General features: G+C 40.0%; 1 protein-coding gene and 1 pseudogene across 2 annotated transcripts in view; one reads left to right on the plus strand and one right to left on the minus strand.

The window, feature by feature from the left end:
* RBPMS (RNA binding protein, mRNA processing factor) overlaps nucleotides 1–23,448 on the minus strand; it is a 177,618-nt gene that overhangs the window by 75,531 nt on the left and 78,639 nt on the right. For both annotated transcript variants that reach the window (XM_007447627.1, XM_007447626.1), the window contains exons 2-4: nucleotides 21,046–21,123; nucleotides 18,192–18,230; nucleotides 16,876–16,938 (exon numbers count right to left, since the gene is read on the minus strand). In XM_007447627.1, coding sequence (XP_007447689.1) covers nucleotides 16,876–16,938; nucleotides 18,192–18,230; nucleotides 21,046–21,123 — 180 coding nt within the window. The remainder of the gene's footprint in view (nucleotides 1–16,875; nucleotides 16,939–18,191; nucleotides 18,231–21,045; nucleotides 21,124–23,448) is intronic.
* Nucleotides 8,344–9,252, plus strand: LOC103089401 (geranylgeranyl pyrophosphate synthase pseudogene; annotated as a pseudogene).

Here is a 23,448-nt window from a genome sequence, read left to right on the forward strand (position 1 = left end):
TCGGGTTTGATCAATTTTTTTTTTTTTTTTTGCGGTATGCGGGCCTCTCACTGCTGTGGCCTCTCCCGTTGCGGAGCACAGGCTCTGGACGCGCGGGCCCAGCCGCTCCGCAGCACGTGGGATCTTCCCGGACCGGGGCACGAACCCACGTCCCCTGCATCGGCAGGCGGACTCTCAACCACTGTGCCACCAGGGAAGCCCCTCAAAGAGTTCTTTTATTCTACCTGGTTTCATTTCCCCTACAGGGCACAGATGTGTGTCCTGCTTCTCTTGCCCATTTCTATTGGTTCTCACAGTCTGAGTAGCTCTTGGGAGACTGGCTGGTAACTCCAGAGACGGGATCCACTATGGAGGAGACTTAGGTAAAAGTACCTAATTCGGAGGTATCTGGGTCTCCGTATCTGGTGACTTGACCGTTCACCACAGCTAAATTTCTTTCTTTTCCACTAAAGCACACTTTTTGTTAGGCAGCCACCCCCTGTGTACATAACCATGCCCGGGAAGAATCTGCTTCGTATAGGACAACTATAAAGTCATGACAGGGCCTTTGAAGAAGCTATAAACTCAATCTTTAACGTGTCAAGAGAATCAGAGTCAAACGGAGTTTATTTTCCACAGGGTCGAGAGGGCATGATCGTTTGAACTTCTGCCGCTATGCCCTCAAACTGTCCTGAAAAGGATGACCGAGAGAGCTAGGCCCTGACAACGTTAGGAAGAGGGTGTCTCCACTTCACGCACAGTCAGTTACCCGTTGGAGCAGTATTTTACAGCGACACTTTGAAACAGATAATATTACACGGAAAGAAACAGGCCAGAGTGCACATAGTATTCTTTCATTCAAGAATCCTGACGTTAACGTTTTTACCCTGAGGGCTCTGAAGGTAAACAGGGGGTCAACTGTTCTGGTAGGGACAAAGGCGTCTCTTGGAATCCTTAACCCACAAATGAAAAATGTGACTTGTGCTGCCAGCAGTCCCTTTTATTGTCTAGTCCTCAAGCCTCTTTCTCTCCTACCTCATTGCTGGGACAGAGACTACAACCATGAGCATCTCCTCTTTCCCCTGGGGTTAAAGGTAATAGCTGAATGACCGCCTTTTACTCCTGCTGTCTGCAGAATGACGGCACTCAAATAGCACTCACAATGAAAGCTTAAAAGAAAGCAGATTCTAGGCGATGGTTTTCATTTAAGTGTTTGAGGAGATCTTGAGGTGATATGGGGCAAACCTACAGACAAACTTTTGACGGTCGACATCTGCTTAATGTTGGTCTGTGACATCTATAGTCTGATGTCTGTTGCCCCACTGAACACCAGAGGAACCTCAGAATTTTGAGGTTAACTGATTTGAGAAATCAACAAAGCGGTTCTGCCTCAACCAAGTACTTCCCTGTACTTGTCCACAACCTTATGGCTGTCACAACAAAAATTTCAGGGATAAAGAAACGTAAGGGATAAAGCATGCTGTGCCAGTGTAACTGATTTCTAGGGTATGTAGTTTGTCTCTGTAAAGCCCAGATCGTGAGCTTAAATCAGCGAGTGTGGCACCGAAGAAAAAAGAAAACTAAACAATAAAACTAACAAAAGAAATCACACCCTATTCCTCGCCATACTCTATATTTCTATACCAGCCAGTCTAGAAAATATACAGTTGGTCACATAGTATATTTGATGAAAAAGCAAGGGTGTTTACGTTCAAATTCCTATCAATTACAACTATTAAAAAAAAGCTTAAATTTCTTTTCCTAGTGATGGCCACACGTGTTCATACAGCTTGAGGAAATCACAAAACCCAGAATTAAACTGGGAAAGGATGTGTCTCTAAATGCTTACTAATTCCACATCCAATGTATCATTAATAGATGACTTAGTCCTTTTATTGATTTATTTATTTTTTTGATTTTACGCGGGCCTCTCACTGTTGCGGCCTCTTCCGTTGCGGAGCACAGGCTCCGGATGCGCAGGCTCAGCGGCCATGGCTCACGGGCCCAGCCGCTCCGCGGCACGTGGGATCTTCCCAGACCGGGGCACGAACCCGCGTCCCCTGCATCGGCAGGTGGACTCTCAACCACTGCGCCACCAGGGAAGCCTGATGACCTAGTCCTTTAGTTACTGGTGTTGAGACCAGAGTTTAGTGGTGGTGTTAGCTCTTCAAGGCAAAGAACAGTCATACTAATTACACACTAATTTTCTAATTAATGAAAAGAAGGAAACCAACCTGCTTCTGCACCTAACACGTATTAGGTGCATGCCAGGAAAAATAAGACAGTGGATATATGTGTGTTTGTGTGTTATTAAAATACTTTCTGAACTCTGAGATACCCTGAATGATTAACACTCTGCAAAGTAAACAGTCTCAGAATTATAAAAACCAACTATTTCTGTGCCTACGTAGAAAAGCACGTGAAGAATAAGTCCTACTTGTGAGGCAGGCAGGAGAAGAGAACATATTTAACACACTCTTCTTTCAGGTTCACCTGAAGCGTGTTAGATCATCTGAGCACCCACCTTAACTTTCTGTATATGCTTTCAGCATCATTCTGCAAAGTTTCCTCTGAGTCTTTATTAGTGGCTGGTGTAGGAGAAAAAAGGAGGGAAGAGGGGAGAACAGTGCTGATATAAACAAACCCTATAACTGAAAAAAGACAGTTGCCTAAACGTTCCAAAATCATTTTGAAAAGACTTCCATTTAAAGATCAGACACAGGGGGCTTCCCTGGTGGCGCAGTGGTTGAGAGTCCGCCTGCCGACGCAGGGGACGCGGGTTCGTGCCCCGGTCCGAGAAGGTCCCACATGCCGCGGAGAGGCTGGGTCCGTGAGCCATGGCCGCTGAGCCTGCGCGTCCGGAGCCTGTGCTCCGCGACGGGAGGGGCCCCAGCAGTGGGAGGCCCACGTACCGCAAAAAAATAATAAATAAATAAAAAAAGATCAGACACAGGGCTTCCCTAGTGGTGCAGTGGTTAAGAATCCACCTGCTAATGCAGGGGACACGGGTTCAAGCCCTGGTCCAGGAAGATCCCACATGCCGTGAAGCAACTAAGTCCATGCGCCACAACTACTGAACCCGCGCGCCTAGAGCCCGTGCTCCAAAACAAGAGAAAAGCCACTGCCATGAGAAGCCCGTGCAATGCAACGAAGAGTAGCCCCTGCTTGCTGCAACTAGAGAAAGCCCAACGCAGCAAAAACAAAAAACAAAAAAAGGTCAGACACAGCCCACAACAGACCCCAAGTATATTTTTACAGCCCTGTTTCTGCTTTCCAGTTTGTCAGCAGTGAACATCCCTCATCCCAATAGGATCCAGAGGACTCTCCCACACTGCGGGTGTATAACCATATTTAGGGTAATCTTAAAGTTAAATACCGAGAGGAGGCGAAACATGTACATCCTAGCTATTGATTTTTAAGCTACACATCAGGATAATGACAAGTCCTTAGAGAGGAAAGGTTTCGTTTTATTTAAAGATTAAAAGTATTTTACAAAGTCAATGATGTTATATCCTCAACTTTACTGAGGATAAAAATGAGTGCCAACTTCACCAATAAGTTACTTATTTGGTCCTCAAAGTCACTTATTAACACCACTACAGATAAATCGATCCGTGGGTGGGAAATCTGTTCTCTGATGAATACAGCAAAAATACAGAAATTAGAAAAGGACGGTAGCATTTGCTCCTTAAACCTGTATTTTAAAAAGACTCTTGCTCAGACCATCGAATGGCTCGTAAGCTCTTTCCGACCAAGGATTTGGGGCTTAAGCAAGAGTTGGTTGAGAAGAATGTAAACAGTGAAGAGTCCAAACTTCGGAAGGTCACTGCGAAGTACCTCCTGTGCTGCACGGGATCCAAAATAAAGCGTCAAAACAGATCTCGCCTCTGAGCAACTTTTTTTTTTTTTTTTTTTTTTTTTTTTTGCGGTACGCGGGCCTCTCAGTGTTGTGGCCTCTCCCGTTGCGGAGCACAGGCTCCGGACGCGCAGGCTCAGCAGCCATGGCTCACGGGCCCAGCCGCTCCGCGGCATATGGGATCTTCCCGGACCGGGGCGCGACCCCGCGTCCCCTGCATCGGCAGGAGGACGCTCAACCACTGCGCCACCGGGGAAGCCCTCTGAGCAACTTTAATCTGCACTCTTCCCCCGCTTTAATGCATCACCTCAAGGCCACTTACTCGTGATCTGACAAAGGCAGAGGCTGAATTTCTCCCTTTCTAATAGGCGGCCTAGACAAAAAAACTTTAAAGAATCTCACTGGCTGTTAAATAAATTAGTTTATACGGAATTGAGGTGGGGTTCTTTGGTTTGCCATAGATTCAAGTGGAACCAGAAATGGAGAAAGACATGCATGGTTAGCTTAATAGGATAAAAGGGAGATGAGAGTGTGCTTGTTGGGCTCACAATATTTTGAAGACTTGAGCAAGTTAAGGACAACACTGTTACTCTGCTTCCCTAAAAAACTCCAAGGAAGGACTGATGAATCAACTTCCTTAATCATACTATAATACAAATCGATGTTTAAAAGTACTCTGAACCCAGGAGAATTTGGGATTCCACAGAAATTATTTTTAAATCAGTCTGTAGAAAAGGGGACCTAAGGAATTAAAACCAGTTCCTTGTGTAAGTCATCATCACTATCAATTATCAGAATTTTTACCATTAACTGAGTTCTAGTGGCTTTAAAAATACCTATATCATTTAATTTGATCCTCTCACCTTTTGTGATAGGTACTGTCAGTCTTAACGGGAGTAAACAACTTTGGATTAGTAAGTGGCAAAATCTGGATTTGAGTCAGGTCAGTCTGACTGACACCTTTATTTATTACACTGCCTTTGACCAGAAAGCCCCTCAGACATGGTAAGCGGTTACCAAGAAAACACACTTTCCTTGCCCTCCCCTCAGCTGCAATTTAGAGATTCAGTACCTTTTCACAGGTATACATTTAATGTTATGCACAAATACAAAAAAACACCCTAATAAATCAAATACACACCATACTTTTAATATCAGTGAACTAGAATTCATTCTTAGGGTTGTGTTAAGTATGTTTTTAGAATTCGGTGAAAGGCCCCACAGATAAACCAAGAAGACAGAGTGGAGGTTGGCAAAAATCAACATCTTACCATGGACTTTTCTAAGCCTATATAAAAGACTTTCCGTTTCTCCTTTATTCAGCATTCTAAGATGTGTAAAACAGGCAGATTCTCTTTCATAATGTGGCTGTTTCCGTTTTTCACTGAGGTGTATCTATGACCTGTAACCGTGAACAGTCTTTTCCCGCCTTCTATTCAATTTTCCTTCATTTGCACATTACATTGGCCTTCTAAATGAACACCAAAATTCTATGACAAATTATAGTGTAACAATCCCATTTACCGTCGCATCAAAAAAGAAAAAAATACCTAGGAATAAACCTACCTAAGGAGGCAAAAGACCTGTACTCAGAAAACTGTAAGATACTGGTGAAAGAAATCAAAGATGACACAAAAAGATGGAGAGATATACCATGTTCTTGGATTGGAAGAATCAATATTGTCAAAATGACCATAGCACCCAAGGCAATCTACAGATTCAATGCAATCCCTATCAAATTACCAATAGCATTTTCCACAAAATTAGAACAAAAAATTTTACAATTTGTATGGAAACACAAAAGACCCCGAACAGCCAAAGCAATCTTAAGACAGAAAAATGGAGGTGGAGGAATCAGGCTCCCTGATTTCAGACTATACTACAAAGCTACAGTAGTCAAAACAGTATGGGACTGGCACAAAAACAGAAATATGGATCAATGGAACAGGACAGAAAGTCCAGAGATCAACCCATGCACCTCTGGTCACCTAATCTATGACAAAGAAGGCAAGAATACACAATGGAGAAGAGACAGTCTCTTCAATAAGTGGTGCTGGGAAAACTGGACAGCTACACATAAATGAATGAAATTAGAACATTCTCTGACACCACACACAAAAATAAACTCAAAATGGATTAAAGACCTAAATGTAAGACCAATACTATAAAATTCTTAGAGGGAAAACATAGGCAGAACATTCTCTGACATAAACTGCAGCAAGATCATTTTTGATCCACCTCCTGGAGTAATGAAAATAAAAACAAAAATAAACAAATGGGACCTAATGAAACTTAAAAGCTTTTTTTTTTGCACAGCAAAGGAAACCATAAACAAAAGGAAAGGACAACCCACAGAATGGGAGAAAATATTTGCAAACGAAGCAACCAACAAGGGATTAACCTCCAAAATATACAAAGAGCTCATGCAGCTCAATATCAAAAAAACAAACACCCCAATCAAAAAATGGGCGGAAGATCTAAATAGATATTTCTCCAAAGAAGACATACTGATGGCTGAGAGGCACATGAAAAGATGCTCAGGGCTTCCCTGGTGGCGCAGTGGTTGAGAGTCCACCTGCCGATGCAGGGGACACGGGTTCGTGCCCTGGTCCGGGAGGATCCCACATGCCGTGGAGCGGCTGGGCCCGTGAGCCACGGCTGCTGATCCTGTGTGTCCGTAGCCTGTGCTCCGCAATGGGAGAGGCCCGCGTACCGCAAAAAAAAAAAAAAAAAAAAAAAAAAGAAAAAAAAGAAAAGATGCTCAACATCACTAAGAATTAAAGAAATGAAAAACAAAACTACAATGAGGTATCACCTCACACTGGTCAGAATGGCCATCGTCAAAAAAGTCTACAAACAATAAATGCAGGAGCTGGAACCCTCTCCTACACTGGGAACCCTCCTACACTGTTGGTGGGAATGTACATTAGTACCAGCCACTATGGAGAACAGTATGGAGGTTCCTTAAAAAACTAAAAATAGAGCTACCATATGATCCAGCAATCCCACTCCTGGGCATATATCTGAAGAAGACCATAATTTGAAAAGATACATGTACCCCAATGTTCACTGCAGCACTATTTATAATACCCAAGACATGGAGGCAACCTAAGTATCCAGCAACGGAGGAGTGGATAAAGAAGATGTGGTACACAGAGACGATGGAATATTACTCAGCCATTAAAAAGAATGAAATAATGCTGTTTGCAATGACATGGATGGAACTAGAGATGGTCAAACTGAGTGAAGTAAGTCAGACAAAGACAAATATCATATGATATCGCTTATATATGGAATCTTAAAAAATGGTACAAATGAACCTTTTTACAAAACAGAAATAGTCACAGATGCAGAGAACAAAGCTATAGTTACCGGGGGGGAGGGGGGAGGGATAAATTGGGAGATTGGGATTGACATGTACACACTACGATCTATAAAATAGATAACTAATAAGGACCTACTGTACAGAACGGGAAAGTACTCTGTAATGGCCTATATGGGAAAAGAATCGAAAAAAGAGTGGATATATGTATATGTATAACTGATTCACTTTGCTTTACAGCAGAAACTAACACAACATTGTAAATCAAGTATACTCCAATAAAAATTTAAATATTATACTATAATAATGTGTGAATTCTAATTTTTATTCCTACTTTTGAAAGTGCAGAAACGCTTTTATACTTTGCCTGTTTTTGCTCCTTTGTTATAAACTTTCTGCTTGAGTGAATTCTTTTCCATCTAAACTTATTTTCATTTTCCATAATACATTTCTATACTCTTTAAGTTCTGTGTATTTATTCATCCATTCACTTTTGAGTGGATCTTGTGTCAGGCAAATAAAGAATAAAGTAGATTAAAATGGTTTACACTAGGAATTTTCTACCCAACTGTATTTTCCAGGGAAATTATCTGGATCTTTTAATTTTAAAACACTAATCTTTAGCGACTTCCCTGGTGGTCCAGTGGGTAAGACTCCATGCTCCCAATGCAGGCGGCCCAGGTTCGATCCCCTGCCAGGGAACTAGATCCTGCATGCCACAACTAAAGATCCTGCAAGCCACAACTAAAGATCCCACGTGCTGCAACGAAGATCCGGTGTGGGTAGGTAGATAGACAGGTAGGTAAATAACTTGTCCACTATGGCTAGAAAACAAAAACTTACATCCTTTTATGCAATGTCAGGGTTACTCAAGGTACCCCTTAATTTTTTCAAATTGTTTTCTGCTGAAATTTATCACTCCATTTTTAGAAGAGAAATTCTAGTCTTAAAAATATAATTCATGGGATGGCGCATTTTCTTGCACCGAGTAATGTGGCGTTGCTGCCAGGGGAGGAGGGCGGAGAGTTCTATGGTAAAGTGAGGGGAGGGATTCATGCAGGCGTCCGGGGGAGCCTTGTTCTGAACTGTAAGGTGGGAAGTTGATGCTGGGTACTGCTACTCCCGGACCCCCAGCATGAAATTTGTGATATCATCCTTGAACCATCAGCTTTGAAATTAAAAAACAATGAAGAATACTCAAGAAACAGCCCGAAGAATTCTTCTAGAACCTTACAAGTACTTACTTCAGTTACCAGGTAAACAAGTGAAAACCAGACTTTCACAGGCGTTTAATCATTGGCTAAAAGTTCCAGAAGACAAGCTACAGATTATCATTGAAGTGACGGAAATGTCGCATAATGCCAGTTTACTTATCGATGATACTGAAGACAACTCAAAACTCTGACGTGGCTTTCCAGTGGCACACAGCATCTATGGAATTCCATCTGTCATCAGTTCTGCCACTTATGTATATCTTCTTGGCTTAGAGAAAGTCTTAACCCTTGATCACCCAGATGCAGTAAAGCTTTGTACCCGCCAGCTTTTAGAACTCCATCAGGGACAAGGCCTAGATATCTATTGGAGGGATGATTACACTTGTCCCACTGAAGAAGAATGTAAAGCAACGGTGCTGCAAAAGACAGGAGGACTACTTGGATTAGCAGTAGGTCTCATGCTGTTGTTCTCTGATTACAAAGAAGATTTAAAGCCACTACTGAATACACTTGGGCTCTTTTTCCAAATCAGGGATGATCATGCTAATCTACACTCCAAAGAATATAGTGAAAACAAAAGCTTTTGTGAAGATCTAACAGAGGGAAAGTTCTCATTCCCTACTATTCACGCTATTTGCTCGAGGCTTGAAAGCACCCAGGTGCACAGTATCTTGCGCCAGAGAACCGAAAACGTAGATCTTTAAAAATACTGTGTACATTATCTTTCTCTGAGAACGTAGGTTCTTTTGAACACACTCGGAATACTCTTAAAGAGCTTGAATCTAAAGTCTATAAACAAACTGATGCATGTGGTGGGAACCCTGAGCTAGTAGTTCTAGTAAAAACACTTAAGGAAAATGTTCAAAGAAGAGAATGAATAATATTAAGGCATTCTTGATTAGGCCTGATAGGTTAGTTGACTTTTTTTTTTTTCTTTTAGCCTATTACCTTTTTTAAAATTTGGACCAAGCTGTTAGTCTCCAAAAACTGAGTGATAGTGGTGATGTGAGTGAGGTTGTTTCAATACAGAATCCCTGTGTACAGATAATCATCATAGTACCAAGGTGAAGGAATCAAAAGGAGCCACATTTAAATAAGTCTAATTTGAATGTTAGAATGTGCTGCGTTGGGACGCTGTGGCCAACCCGGCCACGCGTGTTCTGTTGATGCTGTCAATAAAAGACTTCAGCTTTTGGGGGGAGGCGGGGGGGGGAGATCAAGCTGCTCACAAATTAGCAAGAGAGTAGCAGGTAAGCCAGTAAGGGAACCACTCGGGGGGGGGGGGGGGGGGGGGGGAGAAGTATATATATATATATATATATATATTTCATGGTTTATTTTTATAAATATTAGCCTTTTTAGACAGATTTTATTATTTTTAAGGTTCTAGACTAGCCTAATGTTCACTAGAATTGTTTTATTTCTTATCCTATTCCCATGTTTATAATGCATTAGATATATTTTCCATATCCTAGAAGGATTTACTCTATTTCCTTGCCTCTTCTTATTTTTACGTACAAAAAAATCCTTGACTATTTGTGGTTCTCTCATTTCAAAAAATGTTTCCATGTAATAAGTACTAAAGTCTACTGAAACAGCAAGAAAAGTTTGCATTTAATTATAAAGAAAGAAATGCTGTATATATGTGTAAGGAAATAAGAATAATTAACAAATGCCCTGTCAAGATAAACTATTCCACTTTAAGGGGGTTAAGTCCTACCCCACTCCCCAAGGCTTTAAAGTGTTCTAATGCATTCTAATTACAGAGTAAGACAAAGGGTTTCAGTTTTGTGGACCAACAGTTCAAATTTGTGTAGATAATCAGAAACATAAAAGCCAACGCTGGAGGGAGATCCATAGCCACTTGTCATTATGATGGTTTGATCATTCACTAAGGAGTAGAAGAGTAATTTTACAACAAAGACCGTGATTTAAGGCACCAAAATGTGCTGCACTGCAGAACGATCGGTAACGTACACGGCCTAGGGAGTCAAGATCTTTGGTTCTAAAACTAGCTTGGCTTCCTTACGGACAGGAATGCTAGCAAATAACTCATTCTTTGCACTTCCGGTGCCACGAACACTAGCTGTATTTTCTACTTTCATTTACAACAGGGGCAAATACCTTCTCAGCATTTCGAAATGCCTGAAGAACCATGGAGTAAGGACAAGGTCAATACAAGATAGCATTTTAAAAAGATAGTCTAGATAAGTTTAAACAAGTAGATCCTTGAAGAAAGGCCACAATGCAAAGTCTGAGGGCAGTTTCACACAGCCATGTAATATCTGATGAACTATTTTGCGTAGGGAAAAGCTGGGCAAACTTGAGATCTCCACACATACTTGTCATTAGAATACAGACCCCGGTTTACGTGTGAGAAGCTGTGTTTCTTCCTGAGAATTTCCTTGGGGAAAGGACGATGCTAACACTTCCAGCTACCTTCCCTTCTTCAAACTTCCTTAGGATTTCTTTTACCGGCATTTCATTTCCTACTTTCCTATGTGAATGCTTAATAGATCTAAATAACCTACTTTTCTTCAGGCAAAGACTCTAATTGGGAAGTCAGCAAATTCCTCACGTTCACCTTCATTTGCTCTTTCAGAACCGCTTTTAACTTATGTGCCGCACCATCCTTGAGAGATTTTATAACAACCCCAAATTGCAAGAAAGAACAGAGCACAGCACTCCCTCCCCTGCAAAAAAAAAAAAAGGGGGGGGGGCTATTTCAAATTTCTTGGAGGGGGGCTAGCCAGATTAAGCTGTTTGTCAAGCCCCAAAATGCACGTAGTCGTTGAGAAAAAGAGGAGTCCAACAACCCTGCATTATGGCGGCTCTAGACCGACACGGGCATAGTCCCCAACCCATAACATTAAATGGCTGCTTTAAAACTGCAAGTCAAGAGTAAGCAGTTATAAACAGATTTAACAGATAAACACTAGATGAGACTCATGATCTCCTCTGGCAGCCCTGCATATTTCCCATCCCAAAGTCCCAGCTGGGATCACAGTAATTGGGCCTCTTCAACCACTTTGAGCTAAGAGAAATTTAGGGAGAAATTTTTAAAACTGATAAGAAACATATTGACATGGTGCCTGGTGAACAGGGAGCCGAGACAAGCCATCTGGATGCTTGTGTATGTGAAAAGTTTTGTTTAGTGGAAATAATTCATCTAACCCACAAGCTGTACAAATATTACAATAAAAAGTCCTGACTTGCACACACTGTCAGAAGAACCTCTGCTACAGGAACCAGAGACTGTAGTCCAGACTTCTGTTTCTGTGTGGCCAATACCTGTTCTCAAGTAACCTGGTATTCCTCTGTACTCAAGAGTTTGTACCAAGACTTTATGGCTACATCTTTTCACTGAGAAAATATATTCATGGTATGGGTTCACATTTAGAACATTTGCAAGTGTTTTTGCTTTGTGATTTCCCTTTAACACTCTTGGGAGTAATATCCTTAATTTCACAGATGAGAAACCTGGTATAGGAATAATGAATTTATTATATACAAGTGTTTTAAAACTCAGTATTTGTAGAGCTCAAGCTATTCAACAAAACAAATTATGCACAAGGCTGAATCACTGTGACATAAATAACTACAGTGTTTACTTCAATGCCAGGAATTTATGGAGATGGAGAAAACTATATTTTTCTGATTATGTCGGTTTTTTCAATGTGTGACACTACCAAGTACCTTTGCAGCATGCTTTCTTACAAACTACTAAAGATTTTTTAAAAAATTCTTTTTACCTCACACTATTGAATAAATCTCCTCAGTAACCAAGAAATAATTTAGTACTATCTATCCTCAAGACCTCTTCATTTTCTGCTTATTAAGATGACTGCCACCTTTTTCTTCCTCAAAACCAAACTGCTTTTTTCTCTTTAATTCAAAGTCTATTCAGACCTTAAGAAAACACCTTTCCTTCATGCCTGGCATAATGTATAAGAGAGAATACAAAGCCCAAGTCTTATCTTATTAAATCAATCATCCCTCCTTTCTTTTATGAACAGGTAAACTATTTAAAGGTAACACAATTCTATTGCACAGAACTGCCATCACAGAAAAGAAACGTTACTAATCCCCATTAAAAGAAACAATATTTTAAGTTATAAGGGGTTTCAAGAGAAATCAAATCTACTACTGAAATTAGTGAAAAAGTATTTATCAAGAAACCAATTACCACTTCACACCTAGTAGGGTTGCTATAATTTAAAACAACAAGTATTAGTGAGCACAGGGAAAACTGGAATTCCCATACATTGCTGGTGGGAATGTAAAATGGTACGGCCAATGTGGAAAAGTTTGGAGGCTCCTCAGAAAGCTAAAAACATAAATACCGTATGACTTAGCAATTCCATTCCTAGCTTTATGCCCAAAGGAATTGAAAACCAGGGACTCACGCATATTTGTACACCAGTGTTCACTGAAGCATTATTCTCAACGGCCAAAAGATGGAAACAACCCAAGTGTCCACCAATAAGACGAATAGATAAACAAAATGTGGAATATCCATACAATGGAATATTATTCAGCCATAAAAAGGAACGATGTTTTGATATCTGCTACAACATGGATTAATCATGAAAACATCATGCTAAGTGAAAGAAGCCAGACACAAAAGGACAAATATTTCAATAGCTAAAATAGGCAAATTAATAGAGAGAGAATATAGATTAGAGGTTACCAGGGGCTAGAGGAAAGGAATAATAGGGAGGTATTGGTTAATGGTTACAAAGTTTCTGTTTGGGATGATGAAAAAATAGAAATAGACAGTGGGGATGGTTGCACAACATAGTAAATGTATTAATGCCACTGAACCATATGTACACTTAAAAAAATCATTAAAATGTCAAATTGTTATATATATTTTATATACTCAAAAATAGCAACATACCCAAAATCATTGAATTAAATACCTTAAATGGGTGAGTTATAGCTCAATAAAGCTACTTATAAAAGAACCCAATAGACTTGAGGGTGCCATGATAACTGGAGATCACTAACATCAGTGAGTCTAGATTGAGAGTAAAGCAAATTATTGTGACAGCCTAAGCAATGTTTAGTTGTGAAGGCAATTTGTAGTAATGCACATAGTTTGCATCCGACTTCTTTAGTTCTGATAAACTTATAATAAAGCCTATGATAAAACCTAGGCCAATAACAACTATTTAAAATTAGGGGAGGAGGGCTATCAATCAAAATGGCACATATACTCAACAGGCCACACGTAACCTTTTTAAATACTTTACATGAGTGAATCTCAAACACCAACTAAGACAAAGCCTGTCATGGAAGTGTACACAATCAGGCCTGCAGATATCATGTGTTAACTACAGTCTTTCTTACTTATGAAAACACGATTTCAGCTACACAACAATGGCAACACTGGGGTTTTCATAGTTGGCAGAAAGAGCCAGAGAGGGTTTATTCCCACCTCTGCTCAGGGTCCTTACTGCCAGGCCTGCCTTGCTTCCTGTGTGTGTTTCTTCTTAAAATTTTCACAAATCAAATTTTTACTAAACCAGACTATAACTGTCAATATCACTGTACTTGATTTACATTCCAAAATTATAAACAAATCCTAAAAATAACTTGATAGTTTGGATTATCAGCTCCCCCTTCCATTAGCATGGAAAATGGAAAATTGCTGGTATAGAAATTATAACTGTGTGTGAAGGGTAAAGGATAGGTTAGATATTTTGCTGTCGGGTTAAAGAATGGATGGGGTTTCTAGTCATATGGATTAATGGGACCACAGATAACCTGAAGGGAAGTCTGGGTTTGGGTTATTTTTAGCTTAATTTGAGAGTTTTTGCTATAAAACCAAAATATACTGTATTTACTTTAGAAGATTTAACGAACACCCTGATAAAAGTTCAATGTTACCACTTAATTCAATCTGAGCATGTTTTTCCATAAAATTATCAAACTGACTAAAGCATACTCCAAAAATGGAAGAAAATAAATGGATTTTAAAATCATTTAAAGTCATTTTGGGAAAAGACTTAATACTAATAACTGAACCAGACAGGAACCAAGACAGGGAAACAATAAGAAGAGAAGCTCTAAACATGGACAAGTGGTTTATAGCACTGTGAACTACTCTATATAGAGGAACTTACTGGATTGAGGCTTATGTTTCTCAATAGTGGAACAAAACAAAACATTACAACATGGAACTTTCCCCCAAAGGAATGCGAGGAAAAGCTTTTAAGAGAAGCTGGACGAATGACATGAGGAAAAAATTTTGTCATGGCTATGAGCATCGGATGTTTTTCATTCACCAGGTTAGAAAAAATGATCGCGAAAAGATCATGTTGGGTCACAGACATGTGTCAGTTTCATGATTAAATACATTATCCTGAATGGGCCCATTTTCTCTGCAGAGAGAAGAAACCCTGCTCCACGGCCATGTACCAAACTTTACTGTGTGCATTTGTCCTAGACAATGTGATTTAAGTAGTCTGTCATTGCAGCAACATTCCATGGAACAAGCAAACAGCAAGAAGTTACATGAAGTAGACACAGGAGGCTTCCTTCTAGTTGTAACTCTAAACCTGTACTTTCTGACTGAGCCATCCACCCTCTCTGGTCTCAGTTCTCTTAACTGAAACAGGACAGTTCCTAAGGTACAAAAACCTCTAATACTTTTATATAAAAGTTAAAAATATCGAGAAAGAGATAACCTTAATAGATGCTCTAAACTCACAAGTCAACCTCTGAGCAGAAGAAAGCTCAGGTATAATACGCCACAGGTAAATCTTAAGAGTTACTCTTCTTAGGTCCACAGAATAGAACAGAACAAGACCTGTTTCACTTGGAGTTCTTCCCAAGTTATTAATAGATGAGCAACAAACACTAAGCCTAAAACCAGACCTTAGGACAAGAGAGCATAATGATCTGGGACCAGCTGGCACAGGAATGGGCTTAAACACCTCTATCACAATGTTACTGCATGTCTCAATACCGGTTATGTGTAATGATACAATCCTCAGTACTAAGAAAAAGTGAAATGATGTTAGCTATACTCTGCCTAGTAAGGCAAGGAAACACAGTTTGACTATGACCATTTAGACATCTAAAAAATAAACTTCTGTTAAAAAAGATCAAGCTGGGCTTCCCTGGTGGCGCAGTGGTTGAGAGTCCACCTGCCAGTGCAGGGGACGCGGGTTCGTGCCCCGGTCCGGGAGGATCCCACGTACCGCGGAACGGCTGGGCCCGTGAGCCATGGCCGCTGGGCCTGCACGTCCAGAGCCTGTGCTCCGCAACGGGAGAGGCCACAACGGTGAGAGGCCCGCGTACCGCCAAAAAAAAAGGTCAAGCTATAAACAATCCACCGTAAAAACCTACTGTTTTTCAGACAGTGGGTCAGTGACACGTTTCTACACAGAGCAGAGACAATGAAAGGCAATGGAAAGCCCATTCTGTGAACAAGCTTCAGCTGCTGTTATCTCCTTTATAAGAAGAAGAAAAAGAAGCTGGTGAAAACTTCAATTTGGAAGGACCCAGAAATATTCTGCATTTAGAAAGATGCCTCCTGGGGGAATGCAAATTGGTGCAGCCACTATGAAAAACAGTATGGAGGTTCCTCAAAAAACTAAAAATAGAGCTACCATATGACCCAGCAATCCCACTCCTGGGCATATATCTGGACAAAACCATAATTCAAAAAGATACATGTACCCCCATGTTCATAGAAGCGCTATTCATAATAGTCAAGACACGGAAACAACCTAAATGTCCACTGACAGATGAACGGATAAAGAAGACGTGACACACATATACAATGGAATAGTACTCAGCTATAAAAAAAAGAATGGAATAATGCCATTTGCAGCAACATGGGTGGACCTAGAGAATATCATACTAAGTGAAGTAAGTCAAACAGAGAAAGACAAATATCATATGATATTGCTTATAAGTAGAACCTAAAAAAAATGAACGCTACTTACAAAATGCTTACAAACCAAATACAGGTATCTCTATTCAATTATGGTTGACTATCTTTTATTATACCACAATGCAGAATGTCTTCTGGGAAAGCAGTATATGCAAGTTTTTAATCAATCAGAATAAAAACTACAACCTGTATATCTGTTTGTTTTTTAAGCCACATACCTTTAGACAAAAACCTCATGTGTTACGGAAAGCCAAGATTTTCATCTATTCTTGACTTAGGCTTAGCCACTGAGAGTACAATGATGGCCCAACTAAACTGTACATTACCACGGGACGTGACTGGGCTGAATAAAGACCCACATCATCAGGTATTTTGAGCACTACAGTCAAAGCTTGAGAAGAGCAAAGTGTTACTTAATAGTTTGCACATCTAGCCACAATTTTAGGAAAAATCTCTTTAGAGGGCTAATTAATTAATCCCTTGCGGTTAGATCGAGCAGTCCTATTCCTTCCATTTGATTTCCTGTCCAAAGAGGTTCTAATATACTTCCTACCACCTCATAAGGAAGCCCCCAAAGATTAACATCATTAGTACTTACATTCAAAGCATTCTTTGCAGCTTCTGCTTCTGAGCGACTGTCAAAACTGACAAAACCTACGGGCTAAGGAAAGAAAATGAAATATGAAGCAAACAATATCTGGGGATATGTCTATTTTTCTGGGTCAAAGGTGCTATCAAACTGTAGAGCTAAGATACAGAAATCACCACAGGCAATGGGTAGAAACAAGAAAAAGCCAGTCCAGAAGAATCATGACTCAGTGGCTTAGCCAAATTTCTAACATGAATCACAGGGATTGTGAGGGTGGTTCTTCAAGGGCACAGCTGGAGATTTAGAGAATCATAAAAAAAAAATCTAGAAGGGGCTGGAAGGTGAGCAGCAGTGAACAAGGGAACAGAGGAAAACTTGGGTGGAAAGGCTCTACTTTCCTAAATTGAATTCACTGTACCTCAGTTTCTTCATCTTTTAAAATGGAAAGAGAACCGAATCACCTTTTGGTACACTGTAAGTGCAAGGAATATAATGACACAATGATAAAAGCCCTGTATTCTCACTGCATGATCAAAATTATATCATGAACATTTTAATCCCAAATCCCAAGGGATGTCTTTAAAAAGCTGTGTGTTTAATTAGGTGTATAAACCATACTGTTCCAACTAAAGAGAGGGATCAGTATCTTTCAGTCCAGAAGGATGGTTGCAACATAGCTTATTCTCTGATGAACCAGAGAATACCTTATTGAGAGATGAAAAGTGACCCAGAGGGAGGATGCTGGTTGCTCAGCATTTTAAAAAAAAAAGCACATAGCTACAAATTTTCAAGACACTTGCAGAAACTATCAGGGTCATTGGTTACTACCTCCATTCTGTACCTTTTGTGCTCCATTCTAGTCCTGAGACTCTGCCTGCGGTTCTTAAGGGTTTAAGAGACAGGCTGATTCTTTGTCATCAAACCCCCATACCGATTGTGAATGAAAAGTTTGCCTGTTTAACTTTACAAAAAAACAAAACAAAACAAAAACACCCAGGAAAAATTTGGCAATAAAAGTGAATTTGGATAATAATAATTTCTTTTGAATATACAGATCAATCCCAATATAACTATGCTGGATGCATTGTATTTACCTTCCTTGAGGACAGTCTCAGACACTCTAGCTGGAGGCTATGGAATTAGGAGTCACTTTCCTGTGCTAATTCCTAATCAATCTCACCCTTAATTTTAGAGCAAGGACAACAACAAAATAAAATCTTAATGGAAATAAAAAAAGAATGTCGAGCCCTAGTAACATTCCTGAAGAAAGCCAATCCAAACTTACTGTGGGAGTGATCATTTATGTGCATGTCTGAAATTCTTACCTGCTTAGATGTGAGCTTTATAAGAGAACCCTCGTAGCCCTGAAAATAAAGAACCAAATTTAGACCAGAAATAAAGAGTAATAGGAGAAAAGAGCAATTGTAATAGCATCCTGCTCAAGTGAAAACGAGTCCTTTATGACTACTGACCAACTCTTCTCACAAATGCCTGTTCATTGGGAAAACAAATTTTATACACACACGCACGCATGATGTATACGCCAATCTTTGCATACTTGGGCCTAAAAGAAATCAAGCCCTGAAATTCATGCACTTATGTTTCTTATCTCTATATATTTTCATGAAATTCAGAAAAGAAACATAAGTGCATGAATTCATGAAAATATATAGGGAAAAGTAACATAAGTGCATGAATGCACTTACGCATAGGAAAATGGTGTCTATGTCAACAGCAGGTCTTTTTCATTTTATAGAACTAGGAGAGGGAGGGGGATAAATTAAGTTAGGAAAGTCAGAGTGTGTGATGACTTGGTTATATATTTGCTATAAAACAATAAAACATTAAGATCGTACTTGGTAGAACTTAATGAAAATTTCAAAACTTCCAGGAAAGGTTAAATAGGCAGTGATGCTAAAATCTGTTGAGTTCTTTTGCTTATTTATTGCAGCCATCAGTTTTCACATTGGTATTCTGATTGGGAGATGCGAAAATTCCCTGTTGGGTTTTTACTCCAGCTCATCCTCAAGTAAGATGGAAACACTCCTTTCACTCCCTCCCTTAAGCCCTCCTGGCTCCCCAGGATAAGGATAACAAAGTCTGTTTATGTCTGAAAATAATCAATGACTGTTAGCTTGCACTGATGGATGACACAGGAGGGGAAAAAACAACACTTGACATGATTGACCACCACACGTATCGGTGCAGAGACAGATTTGCAGGCGAGGGTCAGACTCTGGGGACTTTAATTAAAAGAGGGATAGTAGGAATGTACCAGGGTCCTAACTTCAGCATTTGGGTTTCTGGGCAGGATGTTGGGATTGATTCATCCTCCTATTTTCCCAGCAGAGAACTATGTTACTAATTAGCTACTGTAAACATTTTACCTCAAAGGCCTTGAGCTCTTCTAGCCAGAGAGGTGGTGATTCACAGCCCTGCCTTTTTTCAAGGTGCTCTCACTCTGAAAAACCTGAAGGTTTAAACACCCTGAAGCCCTCAGAGGCAAAGGACAAATGGATATTTCACTCAAGTATAGTTCAGATGAGGGATGACTGCTTGGGTTTGAATCCTGGCCGTGCCATTTATCATGTGTATAAACTTGAGCAAAATGTATTCAACTGCTCCAAGTTTCATTTTCCTTATTTGAAAAAAACGAGGCTAACCCACTTTAAAGGACTGTGATGAGAATTAAATGAGATAATTCTTTAGAGGCTTGCTGGCTAAATCTCTCTGTATGTATACAAAAACATAACTATTTATGTTATGTTGGATACATACTATTGGATACATACGAGGATCAGTTAGCTTTAAAAAGTCCTCATCCTACAGAAGAGACAGACAGTAAAAACTACAACCCTGCAGAAGAAACTCGGGAAATTCTATAAAGCTGGCACTCTCCCCACAATACCTTCTCTTTCTTTCCCACTTCCTCTAGCTAACCTCACGGCTAACCTTTCTGCTCCCCTCTGTAATGTCATCATTATTGTTGCATTAAAAGGAGAGCTGTCAGAATGGAATTATGTCCATTATTACACGCTGCCTTTGGGGCACATAAACTAGACTGTTTTATCTTTGTTGGTTTTAACTGGCTGCCCACTCAACCGTCCTTCTACTTCTAGTACCCAACTGTTTTCAGCTGTTACATCCTACTCTCTCCCCCTAAGAAGCTAGATACTGTTCCTCAAACTGTCTTGCCTCTGTGGCTGGGGTCCTCCCTCAAATCAGGATGGATCTTTAACCATCAATCAAGATGGCCCATCACATGATCGTAAGTGTGGCTCCAGCCAGGCACTGTTGCTGACATGTCCTCAGCTGACGTGACCAAGCCAGACACAGGCCCTGAATCTGTCATGACTTCCAGGTTCACTCCTTGAGAGCCAAAGCCTTCAGCCCACATCATGCCCAGCCCCAGCTACCCTACCCTACCCTACCCTCCAAAAGCTAACCTTCAAGGTTTCTCCTTGGAGCATGGTTATTTCAGCTTTATTTCAATTTCCTGTTAAATTTTCAATCCCAGCTACATTAATTATCTCTAAAGTAGTTTTATCTTGATAGTCACAATGGACAGACAACTTGCATTAAATATTTCACTAAGCAACAGGAAAGATTTCCCTCAACTGATACCAAACAATTCTTTAAAATTTTGTTTTACTGTTTTTGCAACTTTGGACATTTTGCCCATGGCAAAAATAATGGTGTTAGGTTCCTAGTCTAGTTCATAAAGGCCTACTTAACCTGTTACGTCTCCAAACAATAGTATTAACAGCAGTATTTCAACTGATACGGAACCTCCTAGGGGTAGGGCTTGACTTGTAGTGCATTTGAAATATAAATACAGAATAAGTCATTGATAGTATTTTTGGTGATCTGTACTCAGAAGAACACCCCTAACTGGCAAGAGGATAAACAGGGAGGACACTAAAGCTGTTCTGTAGAACAGAAACAGATGCATGTCCACGTCGATAAGAGACTTCTCCAGATTGGGAGGACAAAAGGCAGTTTCAGTCTTTCCAAAGTGAAAATGTATATTAGGACTGAGTTGTCAAATCTCCTTTACTCACTAACCTTTTAAAAACAGTGCTTTCACCAACATTTCATTTCCTTCTGCAAAAAGCCCCATGAAGCTTATACACACACTCTTTGTCTCCTTTTACAGTTTCTGAAAGATAGAAAAGGTACCTTAAATGGTCTGAAAAGCAGATACAGCTCCCGAGGTTTGATATCCAGAGGGAGACCACTGACAAAGAGAGTCCGGACCTGGAAGATAAATACAAGAAGTGATCAAGGGAGTGGACAGTCAGAGAATAGCTCACCTGAAATCCCCAAAACACATTTCTTCAAATACTCCTCGACTCCTACCTAATTCGTGCTTTTCCATGACACAATGACTGCTCTAATGTTAAGAGGCCATTAAGCCAACTCTTGAGTAGCTCTGTGTGAATTATCAGAGTGAATCACTTCTAGCTGACTTAAATTTACAAACTGACTTCTTTCCTAGCCATTGCCTGGTTCTAAAAATGTGAGGGGAAAAGAGGGTCCATAATTAAAACATTAGCTTAAGGAAAACAAAAATGTCATGAGGACAGTAAATCTACCACTCCCCTCCGCTCTAATCAAATGAACACAGAATGTGGTTCAAAAATACAACTGAACCAATTTTTTTCTCCTGTTTGTCACTGCTTCCCTCATTGGCATTGATAATTACAGTAATTTTAATAAATGTAGAAGTTTATTAAACAATTGAAATGTGTCTAAAAAGTAGCCAAATGCATAACCCTGTGTCTGTTCAGTTCTGAAACAGCAGGGCAGACGTGGCTGTACCGTAAGGGCTACGGTACAAAATACGTACTTAATGTGTGCTAAAATACAGAACACAGATGACATTTCCAGCTGGGAGGATCAGAGTAAACGTGTGGGCATCTGAATGGAAACTTCAAGGATAGGTAGGATTTTACCACATAGATATAAAAAGGTGAGGTGGGGAAGAGGCACAGGCAAATAAAAAGCATTAACCAAGGCAATGAAGAGGGGGATGATTGCGCAGTGGATTCTGGGGGAAGGGGAGCCAAAAGTGAACAGGTAGTGGAGGATCAAACCGAGGGGGGATGACGTCATCGGCTCAGGAATATGGTCTTGATTCAATAGGCAAGGAGTAAACACTGAATCATCATCACTACCACATTTTGTTTCTACTTATTTTAGTGAGTCTTTAGTCAGACCCACCCCCCAGCTTTGAGATATAGTTGACACATAATATTAAGTTTCAAATGTACTTTTTGATCTAATAAACTTTTATGTACATTTCAAAATGATTACCACTACAGCATTAGCTACACCTCCATCACACCACAGAATTACCATTTCTCTTTTTGAGATGAGAACACTTAAGACCTCCTCTCAGCGACTTTCAAGTACACCTATAATACAGTACCTTAAATATACTCACAATACTGTGCATTAGATTCCCCAAAACTTGCTCAGCTTCTAACTGGAAGTCTGTATCCTTAGGTCAACATCTGCCCATTTTCCTCACCCTCCAGATCCAGGGAACTAACTACTCTGTTTTTATGAGTTCGGGGTCACCCCCATGTTTTCTATTCCTCTTCTCTACTCAAGCTGATACAACATGATCGAGTTCCTCATTAGAAATCACATTACTACTCAAAGGAAAAAAAAAAAAATCAATGCTCAGTTGTAATGCCATTTGCATGTAGGTGTACAATAAACACAACGACCAAGTAAACAGCCCCAGAATCATGAGTGCCTTTTTATTATTTGCTTCTTTATATCTTAGACAGCTCTGCTGAGGTATAATTGACACATAAACTGTACATCTTGCTTTACAATACGTTTTGACATATGTATAACCTGTGAAACCATCACAGCAATCAAGATAATGAACATATCCATCACCCCCCAAAGTTTCCTTATCTCATGCTCCTTTAATCTTCCTTCTACCTTGTCCTACTATCCTCATCCCCATGCAATCACTCATCGGCCTCTGTCACTACAGATTAGTATGTATGTTCTAAAGTTTCATACAAATGGAGCCATAAAGTAGGTATCCTTTTTCGTCCGACTTCTTTCACTTTAGCATAATTATTTTGAGATTCATCCACAGTGCTGCATGTAACAATAGTCTATTTTTATTTCTGAGTAGTATTCTGTGGTATGAACACTCACAGTTCATTTATCCATTCACTTGTTTATGAGACATCAGGGTTATCTCTCGTTTTTGGCTTTTACAAATAAAATGACTATGAACGTTCATGTATCAATTTGTACAGGTCTTTGTGTGGACATATGTTTTCTTTCTTCCCGGATAAATAGCTGAAAATGGAATAGCTGGATGATATGGTAGGTATATGCTTCAACTTTTAAAACACTGCCCTTCAGTTCCTTGTTTTATAGCCTAGAACAAGATAAATGTTCTGTGTGTATGTAAAATAAATGAATATTCTGTTGCTGTTGGGTACAGTGTTTTATACATTTCGATTAAGGTCAAGTTTGTTGTTCAGTACCCCTTTTGCCTCCCCCTTCTCTCTCAACTTTGCCAGTGATAAACACTCTTTCCACAGAACT

Source organism: Lipotes vexillifer, unplaced genomic scaffold, assembly GCF_000442215.2.
Source record: "Lipotes vexillifer unplaced genomic scaffold, Lipotes_vexillifer_v1.1 scaffold1318, whole genome shotgun sequence".
Taxonomy (NCBI): Eukaryota; Metazoa; Chordata; class Mammalia; order Artiodactyla; family Lipotidae; genus Lipotes; species Lipotes vexillifer.